Source organism: Macaca mulatta, chromosome 20 (genome assembly GCF_049350105.2).
Source record: "Macaca mulatta isolate MMU2019108-1 chromosome 20, T2T-MMU8v2.0, whole genome shotgun sequence".
NCBI lineage: Eukaryota > Metazoa > Chordata > Mammalia > Primates > Cercopithecidae > Macaca > Macaca mulatta.
In genome coordinates, this window is record NC_133425.1 from 28,662,362 (window position 1) to 28,683,047 (window position 20,686).

At 53.5% G+C, this 20,686-nt stretch overlaps 2 protein-coding genes and 1 long non-coding RNA gene across 17 annotated transcripts in view; 2 read left to right on the top strand and 1 right to left on the bottom strand.

Annotated features, from left to right (window-relative positions):
* Positions 1-251: 251 nt before the first annotated feature.
* Positions 252-5,821, bottom strand: ASPHD1 (aspartate beta-hydroxylase domain containing 1). The gene is given in 4 exon segments (XM_002808294.4): positions 252-515; positions 1,626-1,739; positions 4,646-5,535; positions 5,537-5,821. Coding segments are annotated over 4 exon segments (1,170 nt in total). The 5' UTR covers positions 5,593-5,821; the 3' UTR covers positions 252-405.
* Positions 653-5,775, top strand: LOC144337988 (uncharacterized). Its single transcript, XR_013411695.1, has 2 exons — positions 653-843; positions 4,070-5,775. It is a non-coding gene; the product is annotated as an uncharacterized LOC144337988 (long non-coding RNA).
* A 1,204-nt stretch (positions 5,822-7,025) lies between the features above and the next one.
* The window catches only part of SEZ6L2 (seizure related 6 homolog like 2), a 28,614-nt gene continuing 14,953 nt past the window's right edge, over positions 7,026-20,686 (top strand). For 6 of the 15 annotated variants that reach the window (XM_015125954.3, XM_015125955.3, XM_077985758.1 and 3 more), the window contains exons 1-7: positions 7,026-7,630; positions 8,607-8,738; positions 9,478-9,777; positions 10,728-10,867; positions 11,128-11,329; positions 17,992-18,177; positions 18,897-19,065. In XM_015125954.3, the coding sequence (XP_014981440.2) occupies positions 7,552-7,630; positions 8,607-8,738; positions 9,478-9,777; positions 10,728-10,867; positions 11,128-11,329; positions 17,992-18,177; positions 18,897-19,065 (1,208 nt within the window). In that variant the 5' untranslated portion in view covers positions 7,026-7,551. Of the gene's footprint in view, positions 7,631-7,655; positions 8,267-8,606; positions 8,739-9,477; positions 9,820-10,661; positions 10,868-11,127; positions 11,330-17,991; positions 18,178-18,896; positions 19,066-20,686 lie in introns of those variants that run through there. The other 9 variants (XM_077985760.1, XM_077985761.1, XM_077985753.1 and 6 more) reach the window with 5 other exon arrangements.

Below are 20,686 nucleotides of genomic sequence, written 5' to 3' on the forward strand. Positions count from 1 at the left end.
GAGATGCCTGTGTTAGGAGGTATCTAGCCGGGCATGGTGGCTCCCACCTGTAATCCCAACGACTGTAGAGGTTGAGGCAGAAGGATCACTTGAGCCCAGGAGTTCAAGATCAGCCCGGGCAACAAAGCAAGACCGTGACTCTACAAAAAAAAAAAAAAAAAAAAAAAAGAGGAGGTATCTGATTGTACCAGGAGAAGACATAAGGCCCTGCCCCAGCCTCTCCCTGGGAAGGAAGTAGTCAGGAGTTAGGAGAGGATTCAGAATTTATATTTCAGTGCTCACTAGCCAGTTCCCACCCTCCGCACCCACCCACCCCCCGCAGTAGAGAGGAGGTCCTGGCTACCATCAGGCCGTCCCTGAGCGCAGTGTGTCTCCAGCCCAGGTGTGTGAAGGGAGCACCTTCCTTCAGGGGTCTGGTGCGAAGACAAAGTCGAGGGCCTGGCGCTCAGCCCCTGCCACGTTGGGGTGCCAGAGGTCCACGATGAAGACCACTCGAGGCCCATCTTCAGGGGAGCCTAGGGCACATGGGACAGGAATAGCAGAGCCACTGACATTAGGTATTTCCACACCAGAGCACTCACCAAACACCATAAAAGCAAACAGTAAATAAATGACAGGCCCTGTTCTAACCCTTTAAATGTATCAAAAAAAAATTTTTTTTTTTTTGAGATGGAGTCTTGCTCTGTCACCAGGCTGGAGTGCAGTGGCGTGATTTCAGCTCACTGCAACCTCTGCCTTTCAGGTTCAAGCAGTTCTCCTGCCTCAGTCTCCCTAGTAGCTGGGATTTCAGGCGTTCACCACCACGCCCTGGTAATTTTTTTTTTTTTTTTTTTTTGAGACGGAGTCTCGCTCTGTCGCCCAGGCTGGAGTGCAGTGGCCAGATCTCAGCTCACTGCAAGCTCCGCCTCCCGGGTTCCCGCCATTCTCCTGCCTCAGCCTCCCGAGCAGCTGGGACCACAGGCGCCGCCACCTCGCCCGGCTAATTTTTTGTGTTTTTAGTAGAGACGGGGTTTCGCCGTGTCAGCCAGGATGGTCTCGATCTCCTGACCTTGTGATCCGCCCGTCTCGGCCTCCCAAAGTGCTGGGATTACAGGCTTGAGCCACCGTGCCCGGCCATAATTTTTTGTATTTTTAGTAGAGACGGGGTTTCACCATGTTCACCAGGCTGGTCTCGAACTCCTGACCTCAGGTGATCCGCCCACTTCTGCCTCCCAAAGTGCTGGGATTACAGGCGTTAGCCACCATGCCCGGCCGATATGTATCAACTCTTAATCAAAACAAACTGTGGTATTACCATAATTATCCCTATTTTATACAAAGCAACAAGCATAAGGAGGTTAAGTCGTTGCCCAAGTGCAAGAGGTAGGACAGGAACCCAGAGTCCTGTGCTGGTAACCACTTTTCTGTGCACTTAACATTATCTCATTTAATCCTTGCAGTCACTTGATGAAGAAGGTGGTGGTCCTAGGGCATTGGAGAAGTTGTGTGACTTGTTCAAGGTCATGCAGCTGGAAGATGGTGGTGGTAGGACAGGAAGTCCGTTGGGCCTGATTCTGCTGTCCTCTAGTCTACGCTCCTTTGCTCCTGAGTCCCTCATCCCCCCTGCAGAATGGGCACCCCGTTACCATTGTGAGCCACTGTGTGTAGAAAAGAGTCGTCCACCAGTAGACAGTGCCCTTCCGCCCAGCACTGGGGCTCACCGCCGACCACCAGCTCACAGCCAGGAGGGATCTTTAGGCCTGTAAGAAGAGACGCGGGCATCCAGCACTCCTGCCTCCAAGCCAGGGGCCCATCCTGGCCAGTCAGTTTGCAGCTCTAAGCGTCTTAAATGCCAGGTTTTGTGGTCGTCCTCCTTTCTTTCCAGAAAGTGGCCACAGTATAATTATAATACAGTCCTGGAGGAGGGAAGTGCTGGGAGATTAGCGAAACGCTGCTGTGGGTAGCATGACCCATCTATTTTTTTGAGACAAAGTTTCACTCTGTGACCCAGGCTGGAGTGCAGTGGTGTGATCTCAGCTCACTCTGCCTCCCAGGTTCAAGTGATTCTCATGTCTCAGCCTCCTGAGTAGCTGCTAGGATTACAGGCATGTGCCACAATTCCGGGCTAATTTTTTTTTTTTTTTTTTTTTTTGAGATTTAGTTTTGCTCTGCCACCAGGTTGGAGTGCAGTGGCATGATCTTGGCTTACTGCAACCTCCGCCTCCCGGGTTCAAGCAATTCTCCTGCCTCAGCCTCCCAAGTAGCTGGGATTACAGCTGCCCGCCACGACGCCTGGCTAATTTTTGTGTTTTTAGTAGAGACGGGGTTTCGCCATGTTGGCCAGGCTGATCTCGAACCCCTGAGCTCAAGTGATCTGCCTACCTCAGCCTCCCAAAATGCTGGGATTACAGGTGTGAGCCACTGTGCCTGGCCAGACCCATTTTATTTTATTTTATTTTATTTTATTTTATTTTAATTTAGTTTTTCATTTCATTTCATTTGATTTATTTTATTTTATTCTTAGACAGCAGTGGTCTTGAACTCCTGGCCTCAAGCAATCCTCCTGCCTTGGCCTCCGAAAGTGCTAGTATTTCAGGGATGAGCCACGGTGCCTGGCAGGAACCTCTCATTTTAGAGAAAAGAGAAGGCTTCCTGGAGGAAATGGCGTTTCCTCCTGGACTTCCTGACAGTTTGACTCAAGAGCTTACTGTGTGATAGGTGCTGTCTCCCCACGAGGTATAAGATTAAAGAGGATCCTGGCCCAAGGACCACATGGCCGAGTGCGGTGAGGAAAGTGAGCAGCCAAGTCAAATGATGGGGGAACAGGAAGGAATCCCAGAGGAAGTGTGGCACTTGAAAACTTGAATCCTGAAGGCTGAGTAGGAGTTTTCCAGGAGGTGGTACGGGGGAAGGGGATTCTAGGTTGAAAAGAACAGCACGTGTGGCATCTGTCAGGACTGGCCAGAAGGCTTTCATGATTTAGAGCACAGAGAGAGGGAGGAGAGGAAGGATCGGGAACTGATCCTGAGGCCAGTGTGCCCGGAAGTGTAGGACACATCCAGCTGGCAGCACAGGAGATGATTTGGGGCAAAACAAGGTCATGGTATGGAATAACAGAAAATTATTTCCCTTTCCATTTTCTTCCAGTCTTTAAGACATCAAAAAGTGTGGGGTGCGGTGCCTCACGCCTGTAATCTCAGCACTTTGGGAGGCCAAGACAGGAGGATCACTTGAGACCAGGAGTTTGGGTCCAGCCTGTCTTTACACAATTTTTTTTTTCTTTTTTTGAGATGAAGTTTCACTCTTGTTGCCCAGGTTGGAGTGCAATGTTGCGATCTCGACTCACTGCAACCTCCGCCTCCCGGGTTCAAGTGATTCTCCTGCCTTAGCCTCCCAAGTAGCTGGGATTACAGGCATGCGCCACCACACCCAGCTAATTTTTTGTAATTTTAGTGGAGACAGGGTTTCTCCATGTTGGTCAGCTGGTCTCAAACTCCCAACCTCAGGTAATCCGCCTGCCTCGGCCTCCCAAAGTGCTGCGATTACAGGCGTGAGCCACTACGCCCGGCCTACACAAATTTTTTAAAAATCAGCCAAGCATAGTGGTGGGCACTGGTCCTTGGGGCTGGTCCCAGCTACTCAGGAGGTTGAGGTGAGAGGATCCCTTGATCTCAGGAAGTCAAGGTTGTAGTGAGCCATATTTGTGCCACTGCACACTCTAGCCTGGGTGACAGAGCGAGAGCTTGTCTCAAAACAAATAAAAGGCCGGGCGCGGTGGCTCACACCTGTAATCCCAGCACTTTGGGAGGTGGAGGCGGGGGGATCACGAGGTTAGGAGATCCAGACCACAGTGAAACCCCGTGTCTACGAAAAATACAAAAAATTAACCCGGCGCGGTGGCGGGTGCCTGCCTGTAGTCCCAGCTACTCAGAAGGCTGAGGCAGGAGAATGGCGTGAACCTGGGAGGTGGAGCTTGCAGTGAGCGGAGATCATGCCACTGCACTCCAGCCTGGGCAACAGAGCAAGACTCCGTCTCAAAAAAAAAAAAAAAAAAAAAAAAAAGTGTAGGCTTCAGGATCAGAGAGACTAGAGCACTTAACTAGAATGTTCTAGACTGTTGAAAGCTTTCTTTTTTAAATTTCAGCTTGTGTTTATGAGTACTTTCTTGTCACCCAGGCTGGAGTGCAGTAGCACAATCTCAGCTCACTGCAGCCTCAAACTCCTGAGCTCAAGTGATCCTCCCACCTCAGCCTCTCCAGTAGCTGGGACCATAGGCACGGGGCCACCATGCCCAGCTAATTGCTTTATTATTTGTAGAGACAGAGTCTCACTATGTTGTCCAGGCTTTTTATGAGTACTTCTACTTAGGGCAAGTAATACTGATGATAGTGGTATAAATATTTCTTTTAAATACGAAGAACAAAAGGTCAGGGGGAGAGCCAAAGTGAAGAAATGCAGTACAGGTGGGAATGACTACGGCAAAGCTTATGAATATGGTGTGCAGATAGCCGAGGCTCAGGAAATGCTGCTGTGGGTGGCAACAGGGAGCCATGGAAGAAGAGAGGCACAATGAGAACTGTAGAGCAGACAGCTCTGTGGCGGAGAGAAGGGTCTGGGAGGAAAATCATCAAGGCAAGGAGGTTGTCAGTAGGCGGCAGCTACTTACCCAGATGGCATCTGACCCGGGCATTGGTGGGCCCACAGCGGCCCTCTAGCCGGGCCCCAGGCAGGAGAACGGAAAAGCCGGCATTGCCGAAGGTGTTGGCACTCATAAAGCTTCGAAGCCCCCTCAGTGCCCGATAGGCCCCCGGGCACCGGCGGCAGTTGCTGGGTTGGCACCGGCCTGCTTGGTACAGCAGGAGCTGGTAGCACCCGGGGGCCAGAGGTGGGGACCAGCCCCGAGGCAGAGGGGTAGTCCCTGAGAAGTCCCAGCTCACAGCCCCGAAGTCCCGTAAAATGGCAGGGAAGCTGCTCTCCAGGAGCTCCACGTCGTGCCGCTGGGCATCCCGCGGCACAAAGGGGGCTGAAGGCAGGTCTGGTAGGAAAAGCAGGCCTGGGCGCTGAATACCTAGGACCCCTGGCCCTCTCCCAGGGCCTGGGCCACCCTGAGCTGCCCGCCTCACTCTACCCATCCCAGCCCAGGAGTAGCGCCTTGCGTAGGCCCGAAGCCGCCGGCTCACTAGGCCTTCCGTTCTAGGTCCTTCCCCGGGATCCCCAGGACCCCTTCGGCTTGGTCCGCCGGCCTCCGAGCATCCCACAGGCCCACCACGAACACCCCTAGCCCGGCTCCCAGCCCCTAAGGCCTGTATGTCTTGGGAGCCCAGGCGGTAGCAGTACCAGAGGAACAGGGAAGTGAGGGCCCCGAAGAGCAAGGTGAGGGCCGAGGAGGCCAGGGGTAGTGGCCACGGGAGCATGGTCAGGGAGGCCCTAGCCAAGAGGCCTGGGGCGTCCTCCGGACCCCAGTTCCCCTGTCCCCCCAGCTCCCCACCTGTCCCTTCCATGGCTGCCCCCTGGCTCCCCGCTGGACTGTTTCCCTTCCACATTCCACTCTGGGCTCTCTCTCTCCTTCCGCGGTCCTCTCTCCACGCTGAAGCTCCCTCTCCCCTCCTTCATGCACCTCTAACCCTCCTCTCCTTTCTCTCCCCTCTTCTCTCTCCTTCTACCTCTTCTTCCTCCTCTCCCTCTGTCGCCTCCTCTCCCTCTTCTTTCGCCTTCCAGCAGCCTCCTCTCTCTCGCTCTGCTTCTCTCTCCCGCCTCAATCTCCCCCTTTCCTCCCCACCCCCGCTTTTCGCTCGCTCTCTCTCCCGCTTCCTTCTAGCTCCCCTGGGCAGCAGTTCCTACCCCGCCTGGACCTGCAGTCCCGGGAACCCGCAGCCTGTCTTTCTCCGTGGCAGCTTCTTTCTCTCCGGCCTCACTGCTCTCTCCTTGCCCTCGCTCCTCACTAGCCCCGACCCTGCGGTCCTGCCTGGCTCTCGCTCCCTCTCTCCTACTCGCTCCTTCCTTGGCTCCCACTCACCCTGACGTCACTCCTTCCTGGAGCCCTCTCAGCTCAGCCACCCCCGAACCCTCCCAGTGGCGCCGCAAGTCAGTCGGGGGCCGGGGGAGGGGGAGAGTCGTCTCTGGATGTGCCTCCCCACCCCCCCAGCCCGGAAAGGGCGCCACGTGGGGCGCAGGGGCCGGGGTGCCAGCCTCCAGCCGTCCCGCAATGCGAAAGAAGGGGCGGGTCTCGTGGGGCGGGGCATGAGGGGGCGGGGCATGAGGGGGCGGGGCATGAGGGCGGGGCGAGCGCGGACTAATGGCTGGGCAGGCGCCCGAGACTGCGGGCAAGGATGCCAAGGCCAGTCCGTCGGGCGGCCAGTCCCTCGGTCGGTCGGCCTGTGACTCCCGCTGGCCCTAGGCCAGCCCAGGAGCCCACGAGCCCGGCAAACACCGAAAGCGGCCTCAGCCAATCGCGTGCGGCTCCGGGCCGGGCCCGCCCCGGCGGGGCGAGGGGAGCTGTCCGCGCGCCACTGGTGCTGAAAAGGGCGCTGCGGAGGGAAAATCAGAGCCGAGGCCGCCTGTTAACTGGCCGGGGTCACGGTTAATGGAAGAGGAGGGGTCTGTCTCTTCTCCCCAAACCCCGGCCCGTCACTCACGAGACTTCTCACAATCGTGGAAGCTCGCCATTCTCCCGGAGGAGGGAGAGCCCATTCCACCGAGCTACTGTAAAAGGCGAAGGGAAGCCCCGTGGGAGGTCTGGATGTGAACAGGGGGCATAATGGGGGGCCGAGCAGGCGCGAACCAAGCTGTGCAGCCTCTCGGCGCCCTGGGAAGAGGAGATTCAGATTCCAGATGTGCTGGAATGGCAGGCGGAGGGGGCTAATTACTGCTGAGACCAGAGAGTTTCCTTTGCCTCCCCTAGGGGCCGCGGGAGTGAGGATTACCGCCCTGGCTCGTATGATCCCTCCCTCCTCCATCTGCACTTCCTCCTCCTCCCTCCCCGTCAAATAAATCCCAGGCCCCTCCCTCCGCCCGTCCCCAGGATCTGACGTGGGCTTGATACCTTTCTCAGCTTCTCCCTCCCGCAGCTCCAGTGCCCGAGCTTCGGCTCTCCCAGTTCCCCAACCCACCCCTTCCCCTCCCCGACAATCCCCGCTAGAGCCCAGTGGGGAACCCCCCCGATCCTCGACCCCACCCTAAGCCCCCAGAAGCTGCCTTCTCCTCCCCAGTCCCTTAGCTTGGGGTCCAGCCAGCCCGGTGGACCCAGGCGCCTGAGCAGGAGGGTAACCCAGGCCACCCGGCCCCTTCGGCCCTCTCGGCCCCACCCCCTGCAGCCGGAGCCGCGCCCCCTCTACCACAGAGCCGGGAGACGAGGACAGAGGAGACTGAGCAAAGGGGGGTGGGCTCCAGGCGACCCCTAGCCCAATTCTGCCCCTCTATCCCAAGGGGCAGAGAAATTGTCTTTCTTTGCTGACTCCTACCAGGAAAAAAAAAAAAAAAAAGAATTAAAGGGCAAGATAATCGGAGACGGAGGAAAGGTGGCAGCCAGATTACTTAGAGAGGCACAGAGGAGAGAGATCGGGGTGAGTCGCCATGGGGACTCCCAGGGCCCAGCACCCGCCGCCTCCCCAGCTGCTGTTCCTAATTCTGCTGAGCTGTCCCTGGATCCAGGGTAAGGACATGAGAGTGTGGGGGTGGGCCCCAGGAAGGCACCCAGCGGGGTCCTCCACCCTCCTTTCTCTTAACATCCTGGGTCTTCCGAGCACATGGGGGAGGGGAGAGGCACAACTGATGGGGAAAGGGCAAGCCAGAGCTTTCTGGATTGAACCCAAAGCCCCTTAACCCTCAATATTGAGAAGGCAGGGAAATGAACGAGAGAAGCTTTTAGCAGTGTCTCAGGAGCTAGATCCACAAAGGAGGGCTGGGAAAGTTGGGGGGATGTCTGCGGAGGCGGTAGAAGCACGGAGGGACCTGGGTGGGAGATGGAGATGCTGAGAGAGATGCCAGGCGCTGTACACACAAATGTTCTTGGATGAATGGACAAAGACAGATGAGCAGAGGCAGGGCTCAAAGACCAGATTTTCAGTCCCCCACTCTGACCCCCAACCAGACTCCAGGGAAGGAGGCAGAGACTGCAGAGGACCAGAGAGAGAGAGGGAAAGAAAGAGAGAGAGAGAGAGAGAGAGAGAGAGAAGGAGAAGGAGAGAAAAAAGACAGCCACACTGCAGAGACAGAAGCCCAGAGAGAAAGCCAGGCACTGCGGAAGCAAGGGCTGGGAGGTGCCACCAGACCCTCTGCAGAGCCCCAGGTTTGGAGGGAGATCACCATTGAGGTGAAAGGGAAGGCAGCACCGGCAACCCCTCTGCCTTGCTGGCGCTGTCCAGGGTTCATAAGAACTAAGATGTTCACTGAAGGCCCACACAGCCCGGGGAGAAGGGAGAGGGGACAGGAGAGAAGAGGTGTGGGAGTGGGAATATGAGGGCAGCTGGGAGCCCCTTCTCGGATCTTGGCCCTCAGTCGAGCCTGGGACCCTCTGAGCCCCTGTAGGCCCAGCTGGTGGAGGAGGGAAGAAGAGTTCTAGAAAATATCTCTCTGGAGAAGGAAGGGATGTGGGGGAGTGGAGAAGCTCACACAACTTCACCTCCTAGGTCTGCCCCTGAAGGAGGAGGAGATATTCCCAGAGCCTGGAAGTGAGACCCCCACGGTGGCCTCTGAGGCCCTGGCTGAACTGCTCCATGGGGCCCTGCTGAGGAGGGGCCCAGAGATGGGCTACCTGCCGGGTGAGGCCCCCAGAGTGGCAGGAGTGGCCTAGAGGCAGAGGGAGGGAATGGGCTCAGGGAGATGGGGAGCCAGGCTAGACAACAGCAGGCAGAGAGATACTGCAGAGGAGGAAAGAGCCTGCAGGAAGGCCTGTGAGATTCAGGGGACACAAATCGAGATCGTCGGAGGAAGTCAAACCTGGGCACAGACAGAACCAGAGAGACAGAGACAGAATGATTAGGAGACGGTCAGACAGAAAAACAATCACATAGAAAGAGAGATGGAAATTCAGAGAACCAGAGTCAGAGAAATGGTGGAAGACAGAAAGAGAGAGAGAATGAAACACAAAAACTAGTGGATCTCGAATCATGAAATCAGAGTGCAATCAGAATACTAAACAGGGAAATGGGGAAATAAAGAGTTCCAGAGAGAGCAAGACAGAGGAGAGAGGAGATAACCAGAGAGAGAACGTGATCTGAGTGAGGAGGCAGAGAGAGAGGCTCAGGGAGAGGAGTATCAGGGTGGAAGGGGCTGGGTGGAGAGAAGGGACCAGAAGAGAAAGAGGGGGGACTCAGGCTGTGGAAGCCTTGGGAGGAGGTGGGGACTGGAGTGGGGAAGGGAAAGGTGGGGGGTACTGTACCTTGTGGGGGAGGCTTTTGGGGTATGGCAGGGGAACCCCTAGCTTCCCTTAGCCCTGCTCCCCACCCAAGGTCCTCCGTTTGCTCTTCCTGTGCTCTGACATTCCCTGCACTGTCCCAGGATCTGATCCGGACCCCACGCTAGCCACCCCTCCGGCCGGCCAGACTCTCACAGTGCCCTCCCTGCCACGGGCCACTGAGCCGGGGACAGGGCCTCTGACAACAGCCGTCACCCCTAAGGGGGTCAGGGGGGCAGGCCCCACCGCGCCAGAGCTGCTGACCCCGCCCCCAGGAACCACAGCCCCACCCCCACCCAGCCCTGCTTCCCCAGGGCCTCCCCTTGGGCCTGAGGGAGGAGAGGAGGAGACCACGACCACCATCATCACCACGACAACTGTTACCACTACGGTGACCAGCCCAGGTGAGGCGATGGCAAGGGGATGGGGGTGGGAGCACCGGATAGGTACACACTGGGGATGGATGGGAAAGAGGCTCCTGGGAACTGTGGAAGGAGTCCTGGGTACAGATGGGAGAATAAAAATAACAAAGGTAGCATTTCTGTACCCTTACTAAGTACCAGGCAGTGTTCCAATTGTTTCAGCTATATAACAGTTAGGAAAGGGAGTTCTGGCTCAGGTGGGAGAGGGAGTATGCTTAAAGATGGTGCTAGGCGCAGTGGCTCATGCCTGTGATCCCAGCACTTTGGGAGGCCAGGCGGGTGGATCACCTGAGATCGGGAGTTTGAGACCAGCCTGACCAACATGGAGAAACCCCGTCTCTACTAAAAGTACAAAATTAGCCGGGCGTGGTGGCGCATGCCTGTAATCCCAACTACTCGGAAGGCTGAGGCAGGAGAATTGCTTGAACCAGGGAGGTGGAAGTTGTGGTGAGCTGAGATCCAGCCATTGCACTCTAGCCTGGGCAACAAGAGTGAAACTCCATCTCAAAAAAAAAAAAAGATGGTGAGGGGGCACAGCAGCGCACACCTGTAATCCCAGTGCTTTGGGAGGCCAAGGCAGGAGGATCACTTGAGGCCAGGAGTTTGAGTCCAGCCTGGGAAACATAGCAAGACCCCATTTCTACAAAAAGTTTTACAAATTGGTTCGGTGTGGTGATGCGCACCTGTGGCCCCAGCTACTCGGAAGGCTGAGGAGGGAGGATGGCTTGAGCCCAGGAGTTTCAGACTGTAGTGAGCCATGATTGCACAACTGCACTCCAGCCTGGGTGACAAAGTGAGACCCTCTCTCAAAACAAAACAAAAAAATAATGAGAGGTGCTAAGGAGAAGGCAGATGAAGGCCTTCAGAGTTGCTTGGCTGGGAGGGCAAGAGCACAGGCATTCCTTCCATCCCAACCATTTGTATCTCCTCAGTTCTATGTAATAACAACATCTCCGAGGGCGAAGGGTATGTGGAGTCTCCAGATCTGGAGAGCCCCGCCAGCCGCACCTTGGGGCTCCTGGACTGCACTTACAGCATCCATGTCTACCCTGGCTACGGCATTGAGATCCAGGTAACTGGACCAAAGCATGTGACTGTGCACCTTCCAAGCCTTTTCCTCTGGGTTGTGGGTGTGCACGGGTTTGGCCTGGGAGCCAAAGAACCTATTTGATGACTCAGGTTACCTCAAAAGCTCTTCCAGATTTCTACAACTTGGGCAGCAGCATGGTGCCTTTTGGGCAGCTACACACAGGGAAAAGGCACAGGACAGGGGCTTTGGAAGTCAAACCCCTGGCTGACTTGCCCTGGCAGGTCTGTGTCTGGCTTTTCTAGGTGCAGACGCTGAACCTGTCGCAGGAGGAGGAGCTTCTGGTGCTGGCTGGTGGGGGATCCCCAGGCCTGGCCCCCCGACTCCTGGCCAACTCGTCCATGCTTGGAGAAGGACAAGTCCTTCGGAGCCCAACCAACCGGCTGCTTCTGCACTTCCAGAGCCCACGAGTCCCAAGGGGCGGTGGCTTCAGGATCCACTATCAGGGTGAGGAGTTTGAGGGTGCTGCTGGAAGGGCAGAGGCCATACTGCATGCAGGGGACATCTTTATTTATTTATTTATTTATTTTTGAGATAGAGTCTTGCTCTGTTACCCAGGCTGGAGTGCAGTGGCGCAATCTCAGCTCACTGCAAGCTCCGCCTCCCAGGTTCACGCCGTTCTCCTGCCTCAGCCTCCCAAGTAGCTGGAACTACAGGCATCTGCCACCACGCCCAGCTAATTTTTTGTATTTTTAGTAGAGATGGGATTTCACTGTATTAGCCAGGATGGTCTCGATCTCCTGACCTCGTGATCCACCCCCTCAACCTCCCAAAGTGCTGGGATTACAGGCATGAGCCACCGTGCCTGGCCTATACAGGGGACATCTTTAAGAACCATCGAAGCACAGGGTGCTGAGGGGGGCTTTTCCTCCTGACTGTGACCCTGGGGGGCCAGGCCCTCAGAGGAGACCCATGCATACTTACCTCACACACTCACAGATCTGTGCACACATGCAAGGGACAATTCATCCATTGAACTCAACAAATGTTGATCAAGTGCTTGCTTCATACCAGGCCCTATGTTAGCCTTGGAGGTGGAATGAACAAACCAGGTGTAAATCTGGCTTCAACGAGCTCAGAATCTAGGTAGGAAGACAGATGAGTAATCAGGATGGTTACAATTCAAGGAGATAAGGAATATGATGGCAGAAACACCAGCGGGGGCAGCACATAGCCAAGGGACCTAAATTTCTCCCAAGGAATATGGGGACATCTTCTTGGAGGAGATGATGACTAAGCTGAGACCTGAAGGATAAATTCGCCAGGGAAAGGGTGGGAGGGAGGGAGAGGAGGGAGGCAGATGGCTAGGTGGATGAAAAAGCACACTCCAAGACCCAGAGAGAGAAGATGTGACCCCCAGATGAGGTGAAGGAATTTAGCCTGGAAAATAGAATTGTCCTAGCCGTGTGACCTGGGACAAGTTACTTAACCTTTCTGTGCCTCATGATGTCATCTGAAAAACAGGGATCACAATAATTGCTATTATGCGGAAGATCAAATGAATTAATACATGTCAAGTATTTAAAACAGTGTGTGGCCTGGAATGGTGGCTCACGCCTGTAATCTCAGCACTTTGGGAGGCCGAAGCAGGTGGATCACCTGAAGTCAGGAGTTCAAGACCAGCCTGGCCAACATGGCGGAACCCCGTCTCTATTAAAAATACAAAAATCAGCCAGGCATGGTGGCAGGCACCTGTAATCCCAGTTACTTGGGAGGCTGAGGCAAGAAAATTGTTTGAACCCAGGAGGCGGAGGTTGCAGTGAGCTGAGATTGCGCCATTGCACTCCAGCCTAGGTGACAAGAGCGAAACTCCATCTCAAAAACAAACAAACAAACAAAAAAAAACAAGCAAAAACACAAACAGCGTGTGTACACAGTGAGAGCTCAAAACTGTCAGTCATGCTATTACCTTCAAAGCACAGAAAGGGGTGAAGGGGAAATGGGCCAGAGACCAGGCTGGGAGGCAGGTCAGATTCAGACCATAAAGAGCCTTACCTGCTTCAGTAAGGAGTTCAGACTACTTCAACCTGCAGGTGTGACAGGGAGATAATTTGAATTTTTTTTTTTTTTTTAGACAGAATCTCGCTCTGTTGCCCAGGCTGGAGTGCAGTGGCGTGATCTTGGCTCACTGCAACCTCTGCCTCCCAGCTTCAAACAATCTCAAAGTGCTGGGATTACAGGCATGAGCCACCACGCCAGGCCTCCTAATTTGAAATTTATTTAATTAATTATTTATTTATTTATTTTTGAGATGGAGTTTCACTCTTGTTGCCCAGCCTGGAGTGCAATGGTGCAATCTTGGCTCACCGCAGCCTCTGCCTCCCAGGTTCAAGCAATTCTCCTGCCTCAGCCTCCCGAGTAGCTGGGATTACAGGCATGCGCCACCATGCCCGGCTTACTTTGTATTTTTAGTAGAGACGGGGTTTCTCCATGTTGGTCAGGCTGGTCTCAAACTCCCGACCTCAAGTGATCCTCCCGCCTTGGCCTCCCAAAGTGTTGGGATTACAGGCGTGAGCCACGGCGCCTGGCCTGAAATGTTTTAAGCAGGAAAGTGAGAGCCTTGGATTTGCAACTTAGAAAGATCCTTCTGACATCTGGGGGCAGAGAAGGGGGGCTGTATTCACACATGACTGCATTTGTTAGGACCTATGACATATAACCTGCACATGTGTGTACATCCACGCTTACCTGTGTGTGCGGGAACCTTCCCACAGTACAAGGGTATGTTCTAGCATACACGTGTGCACAAGGAAAGGGCCCAGCCAGTGCCCTGTTCCAGACACCACTGTCTTCCTGTGCTTCGTGGAGACAGAAAGAACTGTGGCAGGCCAATGCCCCCTTCACATCACCGCATGGCCTGGGCTGGTGTTGTGCATTCTGCCCTCCTTGAAAGCTCTGCTGACCGCAGACGCCTTGTGTGCCTCATCCAGGATACACCCTGAATCCTGTTCTCACATCCTCTCCAGCCTCTTTTGAAGCCTCTGCTCAGGACCTGCCCTAGGGGCTCATGTGTGCATAGCAAAGGTGCCTATTCGTTGGGGGGCCAGCGAGCTAGGGGACATGTATTTGGCAGTAGGGACCTGGTTATTGGGGAGCAAGAGCATGCCTGGAAGGCCCAGGCCGAGTGCCGGACTTCAGGTATTATGAAATCTGAAGATATGGTTCCCCATTGGCTCCTTTAAGCAGCCACTTCCCCAGGGCACTGAAAATAGGACTCCTTAGGCTAAATAGAACATTTGGGGAAGCAGGACTATTGCATAAATTGGCCTTCATTGCTCAGTCTTCCCTGCTTCGCAGCTGCACCAGGCACCTTTGGGACCGAGGCCCTGTTTCAGCCCTTCCCAACCTGCACTAGCTGGGGCCTCTGGCCCAGAGTGGCCTCATTAGCTTCTCTCTGAAAAGCCAAAGGCTCCCTCACCCCTCACCCCAAGTTCAGCAAACTTTCCCATTACAAAGTCCTTTCACCAACCGTAGTTTCATTTGCTTTTCACAGAAACCCTGAGAGTGGCCATTATCAGTTCCATCTCTCAAAAGAAGAAAAAGACTCAAAGGTCATGTAGATTGCTCAGCCACCTGCACGTTTATTGCAGCCAGACACCAGATCCCCGAGTCCCTGGCTCCCAGTCATTCATTAATTGAGGCTGAGGGGCGTGTGATTAACGTTTTCTCAGCAGCTTCTATGTGCCAGGTGCTTTGCGTGTTTCTTTTATTTAATTTTCAGGCCAATCTTCCCTGACAGGAATTATTATTGCCGTTAATAGGTGAGAGGTCCCTAGAGATGAAGTCACCTGCTCAAAGTCACGTAGTTAGTAAGTTCTGGAGCTAGAACTGGAACTCAGGGCTGCCTGACGACAAATCCAGTGGTTCTACGCTGCCTCTTGGCTGCATCCATTGATCAGCCAGGCTAGCCTTTTTTTTTTTTTTTTTTTTTTTTTGAGACAGAGTCTTGCTCTGCTGCCCAGGCTGGAGTGCAATGGCACAATCTCAGCTCCCTGCAACCTCCGCCTCCTGGGTTCAAGCGATTCTCCTGTCTCAGCCTCCTGAGTAGCTGGGATTACAGGTGTGTGCCACAACACCCGGCTAATTTTTTGTATTTTTAGCAGAGACAGGGTTTCACCATGTTGGCCAGGCTGGTCTCGAACTCCTGACCTCATAGTCTGGCCTTTTAGGACACAAAATAAATAAGGCTTGGGCCAGTGTAGACAGTGGTTAGACCAGGCACGGTGGCTCACACGTGTAATCCCAGCACTTTGGGAGGTCAAGGTGGGTGGATCACTGAGGTCAGGAGTTCATGACCAGCCTGGCCAACATAGTGAAGCACTGTATCTACTAAAAATACAAAAATTGACCAGGCGCGGTGGTTCCCGCCTATAATTGCAGCACTTTGGAAGGCCGAGGCAGGCAGATCACAAGGTCGGGAGTTTGAGACCAGCCTGACCAATGTGGTGAAACCCAGTCTCTACTAAAAATACAGAAATTAGCCGGGTGTGGTGGCGCATGCCTGTAATCCCAGATACTCAGGAGGCTGAGGCTGGAGAATTGCTTGAACCTGGGAGGTGGAGGTTGCAGTGAGCCAAGATTGTGTCACTGCACTCCAGACTGGGTGACAGAGCAAGACTCTGTCTCAAAAACTAATAATAATAAAATAAATAATAATAATAAAAATACAAAAATTAGCCAGGAGTCAAAGCACACGCCTATAACCCCAGCTACTTGGGAGGCTGAGGGAGGAGAATTACTTGAACCCGGGAGGTGAAAGTTGCAATGAGCTGAGATCAAGCCACTGCACTCCAGACTGGATGACAGAGTGAGACTCTGTTTCAAAAAAAAAAAAAAGACAATGGTTAATGTGATGACAAAATCATGCATGCAGGATTGTGTACAGGTAAGAGAACAAGTAACTGTTGGAGAGATGTAGAGTCAGGAAGGCTTCCCGGAAGAGGTGGTACGTAAGCCTCCCAGTCTGATCTCTTAAAACACGAGAAAGTAGGGGGAGAGCACAAGCGAAAATATGGAGGTGGAAACGTAGGCTATATTGGTCTTGGAAGCTCAACCCTGAAGCTGGAATGTGCTGGGCTGCATTTAACTGTGGAAGGGGCTTGAATGTCAAACTAAAGCATTCAGACTTGATTCTGTTGGCAGCAGCCATTACCGAGACTACCATTTATTGAAACCACTGTGTTCTAGAAGGTTGTTCTTATGTTTATCTCAGTAGATGATGGACTCCTGAGGACAAGGCCTGGGTCTTTTTGCTGACCTCAGGTGATCCACCCGCCTCGGCCTCCCAAAGTGCTAGGATTACAGGTGTGAGCCCCTGTGCCTTTGGAGATTATTTTGTCTTTAAAGACCTTAATACTCATTGGCCTGTAAATGAATCCCCCAGGGAAAGTGAAGTCAGGATATCTGAAGAGGTCAGAAGTTGGAGACCACCCTGGCCAACATGGAAAAATCCCATCTCTATTAAAAATACAAAAATTAGCTGGGCATGGTGGTGCACACCTGTAATCCCAGCTACTCGGGAGGCTGAGGCAGGAGAATCGCTTGAACCCAGAAGGCGGAGGTTGCAGTGAGCCGAGATTGCATTCCATTGCACTCCAGCCTGGGCAACAGAGTGAGACTCCTCCTCAAAAACAAAAACAAAAAGACAAAATAGTCAAATGTCCTCAAGAAGTTTCATGTTTGCTTGAGGCCAGGAATTCAAGACCAGCCTGGGCAACATACTGAAATGTCATCTCTACAAAAAATTTAAAAATTAGTGGGGCACGGTGGCACAAACCTGTAGTCCCAACTACTTGGGAGGCTGGGTCAGGAGGATGGTTTGAGGCCAGGAGTTCAAGGTTCCAGTGAGCTATGACCGTGCCATTGCACTCCAGCCTGGGCAACAGAGTGACACCCTATCTCAAAAAAAAAAAAAGTTTCAATTGGTTCTTCTGGATGGAAGCTGAGGGTATACCACAGGGTACCTTGGTGGAAGAAAGGCTGTATGTGTGGAGGGGAGAAAAATGCAGAGAGAAACATTTAATAACTTGGAGACTCAGTGTTCACATCTGCAAAACAGGTCACATAATCTTTTTTTTTTTTGAGATGGAGTTTTGGTCTTGTCGCCCAGGCTGGAGTGCAATGGGACGATCTCGGCTCACTGCAACCTCTGCCTCCTGGGTTCAAGTGTTCTCCTGCCTCAGCCTCCCAAATAGCTGGGAATACAGGCACCCACCACCATGCCCGGCTAATTTTTATATTTTTTTTAGAGACGGGGTTTTACCATGTTGGCCAAGCTGGTCTCGAACTCCTGACTTTGTGATCCATCTGCCTCAGCCTCCAAAAGTGCTGGGATTACAGGTGTGAGCCACCACACCTAGCCAGGTCACATAATCTTTGTCTGCTTACCTCAAAATCTCTGTGTGGACTCACTCTGGGAGCTGAACAAGCTCTGCAAATACTTTTTTTTTTTTTTTTGAGACGGAGTCTCGCTTTGTCGCCCGGGCTGGAGTGTGCAGTGGCCGGATCTCAGCTCACTGCAAGCTCCGCCTCCCGGGTTCACACCATTCTCCTGCCTCAGCCTCCTGAGTAGCTGGGACTACAGGCGCCCGCCACCTCGCCCGGCTAGTTTTTTGTATTTTTTAGTAGAGATGGGGTTTCACCGTGTTAGCCAGGATGGTCTTGATCTCCTGACCTCGTGATCCGCCTGTCTCAGCCTCCCAAAGTGCTGGGATTACAGGCTGGAGCCACTGCGCCCGGCCAAGCTCTGCAAATACTATCTGTTATTAGAGCTGGATGAAATTCAGAGTAGTTCATTGATTTGCCTGAAGTCACACAACAAATGAGTAGCAGGATCCAGAATAACTTGTTTGAACCTCAGATATCTCATCTATTAAATGGGGGCCAACGGGGGTGAATTACAATGAGTGGGGGAGATAAGGGATATTTCCTCTTCGTGAGGCAAGGTGCCTGTGTGAGGAGCTCTTATTTCTCGGTATGTACGCCAGTATGGAGCCAGTGTGTGCCCCTGGCAGGCTGGCCTGAAAGGAGAGGGGGGAAGTGCTGGGGGATCAGTCCGAAAGGGAGGCATGGGAAAGTGAGCCCTGCTACCCCCTGTCTGTCTGGTGCAGCCTACCTCCTGAGCTGTGGCTTCCCTCCCCGGCCGGCCCATGGGGACGTGAGTGTGACGGACCTGCACCCTGGGGGCACTGCCACCTTTCACTGTGATTCGGGCTACCAGCTGCAGGGAGAGGAGACCCTCATCTGCCTCAATGGCACCCGGCCATCCTGGAATGGCGAAACCCCCAGCTGCATGGGTGAGTTGCCTGCCACAGTGGGTGGGGCCGTCTGTCCTGGGAACCACATTGGGAGGGTCCTATCTCAGGGGTGTCCACCTTTGGGAAAAACCCATTCTGAAGGGGTGTTTATCTACCCTGAGGAGTCCCCATGCTGGGGTCTGCAGCCAGAGCTCTTTATGCAGAGGGTCTCTCTCCTTCAGGTGTCTCCATCCTTGGGTGGTCTCCATCTCGGGGTGTCCCACTAGAGATTTTATTTTGGGAGTCACCATTCTGGAGGTCCCTTCTGGGGTATCATCCTCATCCTAGAGGAAACCATTCTTAGGGTTCATGTCTAGAGGGCTTCTGTCCTGGAGAGCCTCATACTGGGATTCCCATCCCGTGATGTCTTCATTCTGAAAGTCCTGTCTTAAAGATTTCCCAGCTGAGGCTTTCAATTTTAGGGATCCTCGTAACTCCTCATCCTAGAGTATCCATAGCTGGAGAGTCTTCATTTTAGTGGTGTCTCCATCCTAGGAGGTGTCAATCTTGGGGTTCTCCTGTAACAGGGCTGGTTTCTCTCCTGGCTCATGCTTGGAGAAGGTCCTGTCCTCTGGGGTGACTCCATGGGACAGAGGCCAGCCCTGGGCTGGATCCCAGCCAAAGGTGTGAATGCAACAGCTCTGAAAACAGGCCGAGGCCCCGAGGAGAAGGACAAGTCACCTCAGGCTGACCTTAACCTGCCCCTCCTCTGCCCACAGCATCCTGTGGTGGCACCATCCACAATGCCACACTGGGCCGCATCGTGTCCCCAGAGCCTGGGGGAGCTGTAGGGCCCAACCTCACCTGCCGTTGGGTCATTGAAGCAGCTGAGGGGCGCCGGCTGCACCTGCACTTCGAGAGGGTCTCGCTGGATGAGGACAATGACCGGTGAGGGTCTGGGTCTCGGGTCAGAAGTCCCCACCTTGGGCGGGCATGGTGGTTCATGCCTGTAATCTAGCACTTTGTGAGGCCAAGGCGGGCAGATCACAAGGTCAGGAGATCGAGATCATCCTGGCTAACACACTGAAACCCCATCTCTACTAAAAATACAAAAAAAAAAAAAAAAAAAAATTAGCCAGGTATGGTGGTGGGCAGCTGTAGTCCCAGCTACTTGGGAGGCTGAGCAGGAGAATGGCATGAACCCAGGAGGCGGAGCTTGCAGTGAGCCAAGATCGGGCCACTACACTCTAACCTGGGCAACAGAGCGAGACTCCATCAAAAAAAAAAAAAAAAAGGTCCCCACCTCAGGGAAATAGGGAGGCTAAGTGGGGACTTGGACACAGCTGGGGTGGATCCTGGTTGAGATAGGCATCACAGTTTAGACCTAAGCCTTTTTTTTTTTTTTTTCCCCGAGACGGAGTTTCACTCTTATTGCTTAGGCTGGAGTGCAATGCTGTGATCTCGGCTCACAGCAACCTCTGCCTCCCAGGTTCAAGCGATTCTCCTGCCTCAGCCTCCTGATTAGCTGGGATTACAGGCATGCACCACCACGCCCAGCTAATTTTGTATTTTTAGTAGAGACAGGGTTTCTCCATGTTGGTCAGGCTGGTCTCGAACTCCCGATCTCAGGTGATCTGCTCGCCTTGGCCTCCCAAAGTGCTGAGATTACAGGCATGAGCCGTTGCGCCCGGCCAGTCCTAAGCCTTTCTTAGGAAGTGTAGTTGTGCAACCTGAGACAAATCACTTAACTTCTTTGTGCCTCAGCTTCCTCATCTATAGAATGGAGATAACAGTACCTCCCTCTTCAGGTTTCTGGGAGGATAAGTGCTGAAGTTATATAAAGTCCTTAGAATGGCGCCTAAGACAATAAGCACTATAAAAGTGTCTGCTATCCTCTTTTTTTTTTTTTTTTTTTTTTTTTGAGATGGAGTCTCACCCTGTCGCCCAGGCTGGAGTGCAGTGGCGCGATCTTGGCTCACTGCAACCTCTGCCTCCCGGGCTCAAGTGATTCTCTGGCCTCAGCCTCCTGAGTAGCTGGGACTACAAGTGCATGCCACCATGTCCAGTTAATTTTTTGTACTTTTTTTTTTTTTTTTTTTAGTAGAGATGGGGTTTCACTGTGTTAGCCAGGATGATCTCGATCTCCTGACCTCGTGATCTGCCTACCTCGGCTTCCCAAAGTGCTGGGATTACAGGCATGAGCCACCACATGTGGCCTATCTTCTTCTTCTTCTTCTTTTCTTTGAGATAGTCTTACCCTGTCACCCAGGCTGGAGTGCAGTGGCATGAATTCGGCTGTCTGCAACCTCCACCTCCCAGATGCAAGCGATTCTCCTGCCTCAGCCTCCTGAGAAGCTGGGATTACAAGCATGCACCACCACACCTGGCTAATTTTTGTATTTTTAGTAAACATGGGGTTTTACCATTTTGGCCAGCCTGGTCTTGAACTCCTGACTTCAGGTGATCCACCCGTCTTGGCCTCCCAAAGTGCTGGGATTACAGGTGTGAGCTGAGCCACCGTGCCTGGTCAAGCATCTGCTATCTTCATCATCATTAACATCCTTTACCT